The 13518-nt window shown below is 41.8% G+C and overlaps 1 protein-coding gene across 9 annotated transcripts in view; it reads left to right on the top strand.

The window, feature by feature from the left end:
- DZIP1L (DAZ interacting zinc finger protein 1 like) overlaps nt 1–13518 on the top strand; it is a 53660-nt gene that overhangs the window by 18552 nt on the left and 21590 nt on the right. For 8 of the 9 annotated variants that reach the window (XM_072792591.1, XM_072792593.1, XM_072792598.1 and 5 more), the window contains exons 7-9: nt 1348–1536; nt 9080–9211; nt 13363–13425. In XM_072792591.1, the coding sequence (XP_072648692.1) occupies nt 1348–1536; nt 9080–9211; nt 13363–13425 (384 nt within the window). The remainder of the gene's footprint in view (nt 1–1347; nt 1537–9079; nt 9212–13362; nt 13426–13518) is intronic. The other variant, XM_072792595.1, reaches the window with a different exon arrangement.

Raw genomic sequence — 13518 nt, forward strand, 5'->3', positions numbered from 1 at the left:
TTTGGGGGAGAAAAAGATAAGATTTCATTGGCAATGAGTGTGAATAACACTGTAAGACCATCCGTCTCATTACACAAAAAAGATTCCCCTTGCTGTCAGGAGGGCCAAGGAGAGGGAAATACTTTTCGAAGATGTTTCTCCTCAAAAATTTCCTCTTGATGCAAAAGCCCGTGAGCTTACTTTCACTACTTTACCTGACTGCAGAGAGAACTTTAGATAAGACGTACACTAAATCCAGCTGCCAAAGGAGTCCCTAGCTGAGTGGAAATTGCCATGAAGGTTTGTTATGCCGAGAGAGCCAGCTCTCTAGTTGTTGTGAGCATCGGTGTGAAGACAGAAATGGCACATCAGAAGCTGAGGGTTGTGCATACACTTGATAAAGCATTTGACGCTACAAAAACACTCCATTAGAAATGGTTAACATTTGTACCTGATATTGCTCTAGCAGTAGAGAGGAGTTAACGATTAGCCAGAATGAGAACAAGTTAAACTCAGGGACTTGCAGTTCTTTAAAGCTTTAACAGGGCTTATGAGTTTTGTTTGATGATAGAGATGGAGCTAATTTCCTTTTGTGACTACAGCAGTGATATGTTTAAAAAAATAACCATAGGTGGGATCCCTGGGTGGCACAGCGGTTTGGCACCTGCCTTAGGCCCAGGGCGCGATCCTGGAGACCTGGGATCGAATCCCACGTCAGGTTCCCGGTGCATGGAGCCTGCTTCTCTCTCTGCCTCTCTCTCTCTCTGTGTGACTATCCTAAAAAAAAAAACAAAAAAAAAAAAACAATAGGTGGAAAGGCCTCTTCTCTTGGATCCACTTTTCTGTGCCTTTTCTTTCAGATTACATACTAGTAGCTCGGGAATCATTAGGTATTGGTGACACCACTCCAAGCCATGCAAAGCCAGGCCTTCTTGGTGACAGCCAGCATTTTCTGGTGGGAGGACGGACAGGAGTCCTCAGGGAATGGTCCAGAGTGCCTGAGACCCTCCCAGAGGCTCTAAGAGTCTGATTCTCTTCAGCCTATTTGAGACTGAGGAGGAAATGGGGCAGCTGTCTGCTGAGCTCCAGGTTTCAGGTACAGCTGAATTTCAGTATAGTTGAAATTCTGCTCTTGAATTCTGTTGGTCCACGGGAACCTGCTTCTCCCGTGTAAGCGTGAGCTCTCAGGGGAAGCCTCGTGGGGGAGAATGAGACTTGTGTGGGTATGCGCAGCCACGTAGATGTCTAGTGAGGACAAGCTGGAGTTTGTGGTGGGCTAAGGTGTGCCCTTCTGACGTTGCTCAAGGTATAAAAGGCAACATCAGGATTAGATCTTCATCTAAATAAAACTGTGTCCTGGCTTTTCAGAAACTGCAGATGCTGCAGTCCCAGTCCCACAGTATGGTGGAGGCTAATATCAAGTATCGGCTGGATAAGTCTGGGGAGCATTTCAAGCAGAGTCAGGAGATCCAGGCCCTGAAGGAAAAAGTGGACATTCAGGAGAAACTCATGCAGACTCAGGAGGTCGAGGTCCTGAGGGAGAAGACAGACATTGAGGTGAGCTGATAACTCTTGCCTTTTCTCTCATAGCCAATTGTGTTGTTCTTTTTTTTAAAGATTCATTCATTCATTCATTTATTTTATTATTTATTTATTTGTTTGCTTGTTTGTTTATTTATGATAGACATAGAGAGAGAGAGAGGGAGAGGCAGAGACACAGGAGGAGGGAGAAGCAGGCTCTGTGCCAGGAGCCCGACAAGGGACTCGATCCTGGGACTCTAAGATCGCGCCCTGGGCCAAAGGCCGGCGCTAAACTGCTGAGCCACCCAGGGATCCGAATCATGTTGTTCTTAACAAAGTTTCTCGGTTTTGCTCTATGGTTTTACAGAAGTTGAGAGGTATCAGGTTTTATATTTACAGACCTCTGCCAGTACGTGAAAGCACTGGGTAGGATTCCTAGGGTTCTCACGTGAGGCTGGTGATATACAGGGGTGCAATAGCAGGTTTATCGGGGATCTTCTCAAAATACATACGGTTATGCCCCTTATTGGGTACCTTTACCCTCATTTTGAGTCCAACCCAGTTGAAAACAACTGTTAGGAAGTGTGACAGTCTCCTGGGTTTGAAGGACTTTGGGGTGGGTCTAAGTGGGTGATGGTATATATTTAAAAACCACTCTTGGGACCTAAAAAGATTTAATTTGTAGCCATTGCCATTTTCCATGGTGTAACTTTTCTCCTGGCCGATTTCATGCTGCCCCATTCTGAGGCTGGATATGGAGTTGGAGAGGCTGTGCACAGTCTGCTCTTCTGCTCTGGTCACTGCTGGATGAATCTTACAACAGTCCAGCTAGACATGGTCTGCAACGCTGATCACTCCATGGCAAGGAAGGGCTGGCCATGGGCACCGTCACTACATCGGTGCTTCTGTTTCTGCTAAGATTTGCTAAGAAAGAGCTTAAGGTCTAATTACTTTACAAGTTTCCCAGTAAGAAAAGCTAATTTTTTTTCCCCTGTGATCTCTGTTTACATCCTTTGCCTCATTTTCTATTGATTTCCTTACCAAAGAGAGAGTTTGTATAATATATGGAACTTAAACCCAACCCTTTCTCATTCTTGGGGTTATTTCCCCACATTGTTCCTTTAATTTTGTTTATGGTGGTTAGGCCATATGAAATTAATCATGTTTGTGTGGTCCAAATGATCAAATTATCAATCTTTTGTTTATGGCCACCCTGAGGTTTAAGAAGAAAATGTTTTTGTGTTTTCTTTTACTGCCTTTATGGCCTTATTTATTTATTTACTTATTTATTCCTTCATTCATATATACCTCTTTACTGAGGTATGATTGGCATGTAAAAAGTTGTACATACTTGATTTACACAACTCTGAGTTTGAGGTAAGTATTTACCCTTGAAACCATCACCACCATCAGAGTCACAGTCATATATAGCCATCACCTCCTAAAGTTTCCTCCCATCCTTATTATTATTATTATTATTATTATTATTATTTTCATTGTGTATGTGGTAATAACACAACATAAGATCTATCTTCTTAGCAAGTTTTAAGTAAGCAATATATCTTGCATAACAGACCTTGTTCCCTTTGACCATAACCTCTTCATTTTCTCCCCGTCTTAACCCCTGGCAACCACCATTCTCTGTTTCTATGAGTTTGATTATTTTAGATTCCACACATAAGTGAGATCATGCAGTGTTTTTCTTGTCTGACTTATTTCACTTAGTGTAATGTCCTTGTGGTTCATTCATGTTGATGTAGGATTTCCTTCTTTTTTAAGGCTGAATAGCATTCCAGTGTATGTATGTACCATGTTTGCTTTATCCATTCATCTGTCAATGGATTATTAGGTTTCCATATTTTGGCTATTGTGAATAATGCTGCAGGGAACATGGGGGGGGGGTGAGTATCTCTTTGAGATCCTGATTTCAGTTTTTTTGGATCAATATTAAGAAGTGGGATTGTCAAAATTTATGGTAGTTTCATTTTTAATTCTTTTAAAAGATCTTATTTATTTGAGATAGACAGAGAGAGAGAGAGAGAGAGAGAGAGAGTATGTGAGCAGGGGTTGGAGCAGAGGGAGAAGGAGAAGCAGGCTTCCTGCTGAGCATGGAGCCCAATATGGGGCTAATCCCATGACTCCAAGATCGTGACCTGAGCCAAAATCAAGAGTCAGATGCTTAACTGACTAAGCCACCAGGTACCCCTTACTTTTTTTTTAACAGCAGGTAAACAGGTTTATTAACAAGTATAACTCGTTTATATGTGGGAGATACTTGGGGAAAATGAGTAAGTCAGTTCTGAATTTTTTGAGGCACTTCCACTCTATAGCTATTTTCTATAATAACTATACCAATTTACATTGCCACTAACATGGTATGAAGGTTCCCTTTTCTTCACATCCTGACCAACACTTGTTATATTTTGTTTTTTAAAAAATAATAGCCGTCTTGACAGGTGTGAGGTGATATCTCATTGTGGTTTGATTTATATTTCTGTGCTGATTAATGATGTTGTAGGCCAACTTTGGGGAAATGCCTATTTGGGTCCTTAATTTTTTTTTTTTCTAACGGAGTTGTATAAGTTCCTTATATTTTGCGTATGAACCCCCTGTCAGGTATGTGGTTTGCAGAATATTTTCTCCATTCCATAGATGGTTTTCCTTTTGGATAGAGTGTTCTATATATGTCTGTCTGGTCCATTTGGTCTATAGTGCTATTCAAGTCTAGTGTTCCCTTATTGGTTTTCTGTCTGGATGATCTATATTGTTGAAAGGGGGCCATGGAAGCCCCATGCTCTTACTGTATTGCAACTTCTCCCTTCAGTTGTATTAATATTTGCTTTATGTATATAGGTGCTCTGATGTTGGATGCATATGTATTAATAATTGTATTCCGTTGATGAATTGACCCCTTTATCATTATATAGTGACCTTCTTTGTCTCTTGTAACAGTTTTTTACTTAAAGCACCTAGTGGAAGTATAGCTACCCCTGTTCTCTTGGTTACTGTTTGCATGGAATATCTTTTTCCATCCCTTTGGTTTCAGACTATGCGTGTTCTTAAAGTGAGTCTCTTAACAGGCAGCACATAGCCAGATCTTGTGTTTTTTTTTTTTTTTTTTTTAATTCATTCACTCACTCTGTCTTTGGCTTAGGGAACTTAATCCATTTAAATTTAAAGTAATTATTGGTAGGTAAGGACTTCCTATTGCCATTTTTTTAATTGTTTTCAGATTGTTTTGTGGTTGCTTTGTCCTTTCCTCCTCTCTTGCTGCCTTCCTTTTTGATTGGATGATTTTATTTTAGAGTGGTATGCTTTGATTCCTTTATCTTCTGCATATCTGCTATAGGTTTTTTTTTTTTGTGATTAGTATGAGGCTTACATAAAATATCTTCTAGTACAGTGGTCTATTTTAAGCTGATAACAACTTAATATCAGTTGCATATAAGAACTTCTCATCTTACACCTCCCCGTGTCCACAGACAAGCCAGTTGGATCTGCTATGCCAGCACCACAGGCTGATTCAGCTCTGCCCTTTTTCCCTCAGTTCTGAGAGGGACAGAATTGGGCCTCCTGGGCAGCATCCTGGGAGGCTGGGGCAGTGGTGCTCCCTCACTCTCACTTACCCCTGTGGGGAAAATTGCGGGCTGAGAGAGTCTCTCTTGGCACTGAGCTGTGCCACCTTGGGGAGAGCAGAGCAAATGTAGGCCAGTGAAACTTCTCTGGAATGAATCTATTCTCAGGTTATTTTTGCTCCATTGAGGTGCTAGAAACTCTCTGCTGGATTCCTGGGCTCCCATAAAGGAATCCTCACCTGTGGGCGGTTTGAGAGCTGGAACCTTCCATTGCCCCACCTTGCTGATGTCACTTCGGTTTTTTAAGTTTAAATCTTTGACACCCCTACAACTTATTTGGCTTAAGATACGAAATAAGATTCAAGATCATATATTTTTTTTCCCCAGGCAGTTAATCACCTGTTTGAACTCCATTTGTCAATAATCTATCTTCCTTCAGACTAAGATTTCATTCCCCCCACCCCCCCATCTTTGGGCTTTCTATTCTTTTCACTGCTCTGCTGAATCACGAGCCAATACTTTTTAATTCCTTTAGCTTTAGAGTATATTTTAATATCTAGAGGCCCAGTTGTCAAACAGTTATCTTTTTCAGAAAACAGAATGGAAGAGAAAAATGAAGGAACTACAGAAAGAGCATGCAGCTCAGAAGCGAGAGGTAGCTTGGCTTGGGTGGTCTGGGGGGAGCTTGGTTTCCTGAGACCTTGTCTCATCCTATGGCACCCCCATTCTCCAGCAGTACCCTCCTCAAGCTGGTTGGTTGGTGTTTTGTTGCTGATAGCTTTCCTGGCAGCTGGCCCCCGTCAATACTCGGAAGGAGTCAGCTGCCTGGACAGCAGCCTACCTGACCAGGAATTGGGGCTGCCGAGGCTTCTCTTCTGAACCCCAAATCTGCTCTTCTCTGTGGTCCCCTATGCAAGGACCCCTTCAGGCCCTCCAAGGAGAGCTGTCCTGGAAACTTCAGAAGAATTGCCTGGTCATTTCATGTTTGGGCCCTTTGACCCCACCAGGAGAGAACCGGGTGGCTGTGGACTTCAGCTATATTCAGGGGGAGTCAAATGGAAGGGCTCAGATATGGAGACCAGGGAACAGAGAGCAGCAGGCCTCAGGATGAGAAAACAGCTTCTATGAAAATGCCCCCAAGGAGAAAGCAAGTTGAGGAGGAAGCCGATTAACCAGAGCCCCAGGAGCTGCCTGCGGGAAGCTCAGAAGATGAAAAGTCCTCAGATCAGAGGCTAGAGCGAGATAGACACCTCCATTTCCAGTAATTCCCATCTGATGGTTTGATTTTATTTGAAACGTCTTAAAATGGGAAATACATTTCAATTTATTCCCAAAGTGGTAGAGATATATTAAGATACACTCAGTACAATGCACTGAAATATATTAAGGTTCATTTCCAGCCCATCTCCATCATCCATACCTGCCCAGCACTCACCCCACAGCTGATCACTTTCACTGCTCTCTTGTGTATTTTTCTAGAGTTTCTTTTTGCAATTAGAAACAGTTCTCATTTTCTCTCTCCTCGTGCAACAGCATGTGACCATATTTTCTTCACCTTTTCTTTTTACCTAAAAACATCATTTGATGACTTCTGAATGGCCTCAAGTTATTGGACTGTCCTTTTGTGGGTTGCCACACTGGACAGAGAGCCTTTCTGCCTTGGTCTTAGAGGCTTGTATCCAATTCTTGCTAACCTCGAGCATAGCTTGAAAATGTCCCCAAACTGGAAAGTAGTCTGTCTTGTTAGAAAGTCACTTGCCCAGGTCTGGAGACCCTCTACCTCTGCTTCAGGTGAAACCCCAGCCAGAATTTGTCTACAGGTGTATGTATGTTGCTCTTATTGGTCCTTCTAACATCAAAGAGAATCTTTTCTTGTTTTTGTAAATGAACCATCTAATAGCATTTCTCACAATCATTCTGCATTTTGTTATAGAAATACTTGGACTATTTGGCAGGAGGAGATCATCATCGGATATGCTTGGAATCTTGGGTGACTTGTCATCTCAATCTGAGATGAGAAGCCAAGGACGGGAAAGGCTGCGGAGTTGAGATGAGGAGTATGAGTGTGTGTGTGTATATGTGTGTGTGTGTGTGTGTGTGTGTGTCTATGTATCTATAGTGACCCAAGCCCTCCCATCTGTGGGGGTTAAAAGTTCCTGCAGTGTGGTCAGGGATGATATGGTGGATACAAGATGCTGCTCCACCATATGGAGCTCATGCTCCTACAGCCCCAGCTCCATGCTCATCATTCTTGAGCTTGCCTACACCCCTGCCAACTCCCACTCCTCCCCTGACGTGGTGGTAGCTGACTAGACATTTGAGAGGTAGGTTTTGATGTGCATTTGGAGTTGTTGTTGGAAAACTACCTCATCAAAGGTCAGAAGGTTACTTTGGTTCAGAAATTCTAACTTTTGGTGAATGAGGACCTAATTCTTACCATCCATGGTTTCTTTTTAACTTATATCCCATTTTCCTCAATTAGAACATCAATTTTTTTTTTGTCTTTCCTCTATAGGATTGCTTATATTGTTTTTGTGTTTGTATGTCTCCCCCATCTCCTCTCATGTGACATTTTATTATTTTACTTTTATTATAGGAACCAAACTGGATACACAATTCTCAGTGTACTTGGATAATTATTTTGTTATTTTCCCCCTAATTTGGGGGAGAAAAAGATAAGATTTCATTGGCAATGAGTGTGAATAACACTGTAAGACCATCCGTCTCATTACACAAAAAAGATTCCCCTTGCTGTCAGGAGGGCCAAGGAGAGGGAAATACTTTTCGAAGATGTTTCTCCTCAAAAATTTCCTCTTGATGCAAAAGCCCGTGAGCTTACTTTCACTACTTTACCTGACTGCAGAGAGAACTTTAGATAAGACGTACACTAAATCCAGCTGCCAAAGGAGTCCCTAGCTGAGTGGAAATTGCCATGAAGGTTTGTTATGCCGAGAGAGCCAGCTCTCTGGTTGTTGTGAGCATCGGTGTGAAGACAGAAATGGCACATCAGAAGCTGAGGGTTGTGCATACACTTGATAAAGCATTTGACGCTACAAAAACACTCCATTAGAAATGGTTAACATTTGTACCTGATATTGCTCTAGCAGTAGAGAGGAGTTAACGATTAGCCAGAATGAGAACAAGTTAAACTCAGGGACTTGCAGTTCTTTAAAGCTTTAACAGGGCTTATGAGTTTTGTTTGATGATAGAGATGGAGCTAATTTCCTTTTGTGACTACAGCAGTGATATGTTTAAAAAAATAACCATAGGTGGGATCCCTGGGTGGCACAGCGGTTTGGCACCTGCCTTAGGCCCAGGGCGCGATCCTGGAGACCTGGGATCGAATCCCACGTCAGGTTCCCGGTGCATGGAGCCTGCTTCTCTCTCTGCCTCTCTCTCTCTCTCTGTGTGACTATCCTAAAAGAAAAAAAAAAAAAAAAACATAGGTGGAAAGGCCTCTTCTCTTGGATCCACTTTTCTGTGCCTTTTCTTTCAGATTACATACTAGTAGCTCGGGAATCATTAGGTATTGGTGACACCACTCCAAGCCATGCAAAGCCAGGCCTTCTTGGTGACAGCCAGCATTTTCTGGTGGGAGGACGGACAGGAGTCCTCAGGGAATGGTCCAGAGTGCCTGAGACCCTCCCAGAGGCTCTAAGAGTCTGATTCTCTTCAGCCTATTTGAGACTGAGGAGGAAATGGGGCAGCTGTCTGCTGAGCTCCAGGTTTCAGGTACAGCTGAATTTCAGTATAGTTGAAATTCTGCTCTTGAATTCTGTTGGTCCACGGGAACCTGCTTCTCCCGTGTAAGCGTGAGCTCTCAGGGGAAGCCTCGTGGGGGAGAATGAGACTTGTGTGGGTATGCGCAGCCACATAGATGTCTAGTGAGGACAAGCTGGAGTTTGTGGTGGGCTAAGGTGTGCCCTTCTGACGTTGCTCAAGGTATAAAAGGCAACATCAGGATTAGATCTTCATCTAAATAAAACTGTGTCCTGGCTTTTCAGAAACTGCAGATGCTGCAGTCCCAGTCCCACAGTATGGTGGAGGCTAATCTCAGGTTGCTTCTGGATGAGTCTCAGGTGCAAGTCAAGCAGAGTCAGGAGCTCCAGGCCCTAAAGGAGAAGATGATCATTCAGGTGAGCTGGTAACTTTTGCCTTTTCTCTCATAGCCAATCATGTTGTTCATTTTTTTAAAGATTCATTCATTCATTCATTCATTCATTCATTCATTTTATTATTTATTTATTTGTTTGCTTGTTTGTTTATTTATGATAGACATAGAGAGAGAGAGAGGGAGAGGCAGAGACACAGGAGGAGGGAGAAGCAGGCTCTGTGCCAGGAGCCCGACAAGGGACTCGATCCTGGGACTCTAAGATCGCGCCCTGGGCCAAAGGCAGGCGCTAAACTGCTGAGCCACCCAGGGATCCGAATCATGTTGTTCTTAACAAAGTTTCTCGGTTTTGCTCTATGGTTTTACAGAAGTTGAGAGGTATCAGGTTTTATATTTACAGACCTCTGCCAGTACGTGAAAGCACTGGGTAGGATTCCTAGGGTTCTCACGTGAGGCTGGTGATATACAGGGGTGCAATAGCAGGTTTATCGGGGATCTTCTCAAAATACATACGGTTATGCCCCTTATTGGGTACCTTTACCCTCATTTTGAGTCCAACCCAGTTGAAAACAACTGTTAGGAAGTGTGACAGTCTCCTGGGTTTGAAGGACTTTGGGGTGGGTCTAAGTGGGTGATGGTATATATTTAAAAACCACTCTTGGGACCTAAAAAGATTTAATTTGTAGCCATTGCCATTTTCCATGGTGTAACTTTTCTCCTGGCCGATTTCATGCTGCCCCATTCTGAGGCTGGATATGGAGTTGGAGAGGCTGTGCACAGTCTGCTCTTCTGCTCTGGTCACTGCTGGATGAATCTTACAACAGTCCAGCTAGACATGGTCTGCAACGCTGATCACTCCATGGCAAGGAAGGGCTGGCCATGGGCACCGTCACTACATCGGTGCTTCTGTTTCTGCTAAGATTTGCTAAGAAAGAGCTTAAGGTCTAATTACTTTACAAGTTTCCCAGTAAGAAAAGCTAATTTTTTTTCCCCTGTGATCTCTGTTTACATCCTTTGCCTCATTTTCTATTGATTTCCTTACCAAAGAGAGAGTTTGTATAATATATGGAACTTAAACCCAACCCTTTCTCATTCTTGGGGTTATTTCCCCACATTGTTCCTTTAATTTTGTTTATGGTGGTTAGGCCATATGAAATTAATCATGTTTGTGTGGTCCAAATGATCAAATTATCAATCTTTTGTTTATGGCCACCCTGAGGTTTAAGAAGAAAATGTTTTTGTGTTTTCTTTTACTGCCTTTATGGCCTTATTTATTTATTTACTTATTTATTCCTTCATTCATATATACCTCTTTACTGAGGTATGATTGGCATGTAAAAAGTTGTACATACTTGATTTACACAACTCTGAGTTTGAGGTAAGTATTTACCCTTGAAACCATCACCACCATCAGAGTCACAGTCATATATAGCCATCACCTCCTAAAGTTTCCTCCCATCCTTATTATTATTATTATTATTATTATTATTATTATTATTATTATTTTCATTGTGTATGTGGTAATAACACAACATAAGATCTATCTTCTTAGCAAGTTTTAAGTAAGCAATATATCTTGCATAACAGACCTTGTTCCCTTTGACCATAACCTCTTCATTTTCTCCCCGTCTTAACCCCTGGCAACCACCATTCTCTGTTTCTATGAGTTTGATTATTTTAGATTCCACACATAAGTGAGATCATGCAGTGTTTTTCTTGTCTGACTTATTTCACTTAGTGTAATGTCCTTGTGGTTCATTCATGTTGATGTAGGATTTCCTTCTTTTTTAAGGCTGAATAGCATTCCAGTGTATGTATGTACCATGTTTGCTTTATCCATTCATCTGTCAATGGATTATTAGGTTTCCATATTTTGGCTATTGTGAATAATGCTGCAGGGAACATGGTGGGGGGTGAGTATCTCTTTGAGATCCTGATTTCAGTTTTTTTGGATCAATATTAAGAAGTGGGATTGTCAAAATTTATGGTAGTTTCATTTTTAATTCTTTTAAAAGATCTTATTTATTTGAGATAGACAGAGAGAGAGAGAGAGAGAGAGAGAGTATGTGAGCAGGGGTTGGAGCAGAGGGAGAAGGAGAAGCAGGCTTCCTGCTGAGCATGGAGCCCAATATGGGGCTAATCCCATGACTCCAAGATCGTGACCTGAGCCAAAATCAAGAGTCAGATGCTTAACTGACTAAGCCACCAGGTACCCCTTACTTTTTTTTTAACAGCAGGTAAACAGGTTTATTAACAAGTATAACTCGTTTATATGTGGGAGATACTTGGGGAAAATGAGTAAGTCAGTTCTGAATTTTTTGAGGCACTTCCACTCTATAGCTATTTTCTATAATAACTATACCAATTTACATTGCCACTAACATGGTATGAAGGTTCCCTTTTCTTCACATCCTGACCAACACTTGTTATATTTTGTTTTTTTAAAAAATAATAGCCGTCTTGACAGGTGTGAGGTGATATCTCATTGTGGTTTGATTTATATTTCTGTGCTGATTAATGATGTTGTAGGCCAACTTTGGGGAAATGCCTATTTGGGTCCTTAATTTTTTTTTTTTTCTAACGGAGTTGTATAAGTTCCTTATATTTTGCGTATGAACCCCCTGTCAGGTATGTGGTTTGCAGAATATTTTCTCCATTCCATAGATGGTTTTCCTTTTGGATAGAGTGTTCTATATATGTCTGTCTGGTCCATTTGGTCTATAGTGCTATTCAAGTCTAGTGTTCCCTTATTGGTTTTCTGTCTGGATGATCTATATTGTTGAAAGGGGGCCATGGAAGCCCCATGCTCTTACTGTATTGCAACTTCTCCCTTTAGTTGTATTAATATTTGCTTTATGTATATAGGTGCTCTGATGTTGGATGCATATGTATTAATAATTGTATTCCGTTGATGAATTGACCCCTTTATCATTATATAGTGACCTTCTTTGTCTCTTGTAACAGTTTTTTACTTAAAGCACCTAATGGAAGTATAGCTACCCCTGTTCTCTTGGTTACTGTTTGCATGGAATATCTTTTTCCATCCCTTTGGTTTCAGACTATGCGTGTTCTTAAAGTGAGTCTCTTAACAGGCAGCACATAGCCAGATCTTGTGTTTTTTTTTTTTTCTTTTTAATTCATTCACTCACTCTGTCTTTGGCTTAGGGAACTTAATCCATTTAAATTTAAAGTAATTATTGGTAGGTAAGGACTTCCTATTGCCATTTTTTTAATTGTTTTCAGATTGTTTTGTGGTTGCTTTGTCCTTTCCTCCTCTCTTGCTGCCTTCCTTTTTGATTGGATGATTTTATTTTAGAGTGGTATGCTTTGATTCCTTTATCTTCTGCATATCTGCTATAGGTTTTTTTTTTGTGATTAGTATGAGGCTTACATAAAATATCTTCTAGTACAGTGGTCTATTTTAAGCTGATAACAACTTAATATCAGTTGCATATAAGAACTTCTCATCTTACACCTCCCCGTGTCCACAGACAAGCCAGTTGGATCTGCTATGCCAGCACCACAGGCTGATTCAGCTCTGCCCTTTTTCCCTCAGTTCTGAGAGGGACAGAATTGGGCCTCCTGGGCAGCATCCTGGGAGGCTGGGGCAGTGGTGCTCCCTCACTCTCACTTACCCCTGTGGGGAAAATTGCGGGCTGAGAGAGTCTCTCTTGGCACTGAGCTGTGCCACCTTGGGGAGAGCAGAGCAAATGTAGGCCAGTGAAACTTCTCTGGAATGAATCTATTCTCAGGTTATTTTTGCTCCATTGAGGTGCTAGAAACTCTCTGCTGGATTCCTGGGCTCCCATAAAGGAATCCTCACCTGTGGGCGGTTTGAGAGCTGGAACCTTCCATTGCCCCACCTTGCTGATGTCACTTCGGTTTTTTAAGTTTAAATCTTTGACACCCCTACAACTTATTTGGCTTAAGATACGAAATAAGATTCAAGATCATATATTTTTTTTCCCCAGGCAGTTAATCACCTGTTTGAACTCCATTTGTCAATAATCTATCTTCCTTCAGACTAAGATTTCATTCCCCCCACCCCCCCATCTTTGGGCTTTCTATTCTTTTCACTGCTCTGCTGAATCACGAGCCAATACTTTTTAATTCCTTTAGCTTTAGAGTATATTTTAATATCTAGAGGCCCAGTTGTCAAACAGTTATCTTTTTCAGAAAACAGAATGGAAGAGAAAAATGAAGGAACTACAGAAAGAGCATGCAGCTCAGAAGCGAGAGGTAGCTTGGCTTGGGTGGTCTGGGGGGAGCTTGGTTTCCTGAGACCTTGTCTCATCCTATGGCACCCCCATTCTCCAGCAGTACCCTCCTCAA

Source organism: Canis lupus, chromosome 22 (assembly GCF_048164855.1).
Source record: "Canis lupus baileyi chromosome 22, mCanLup2.hap1, whole genome shotgun sequence".
Classification (NCBI taxonomy): Eukaryota; Metazoa; Chordata; class Mammalia; order Carnivora; family Canidae; genus Canis; species Canis lupus.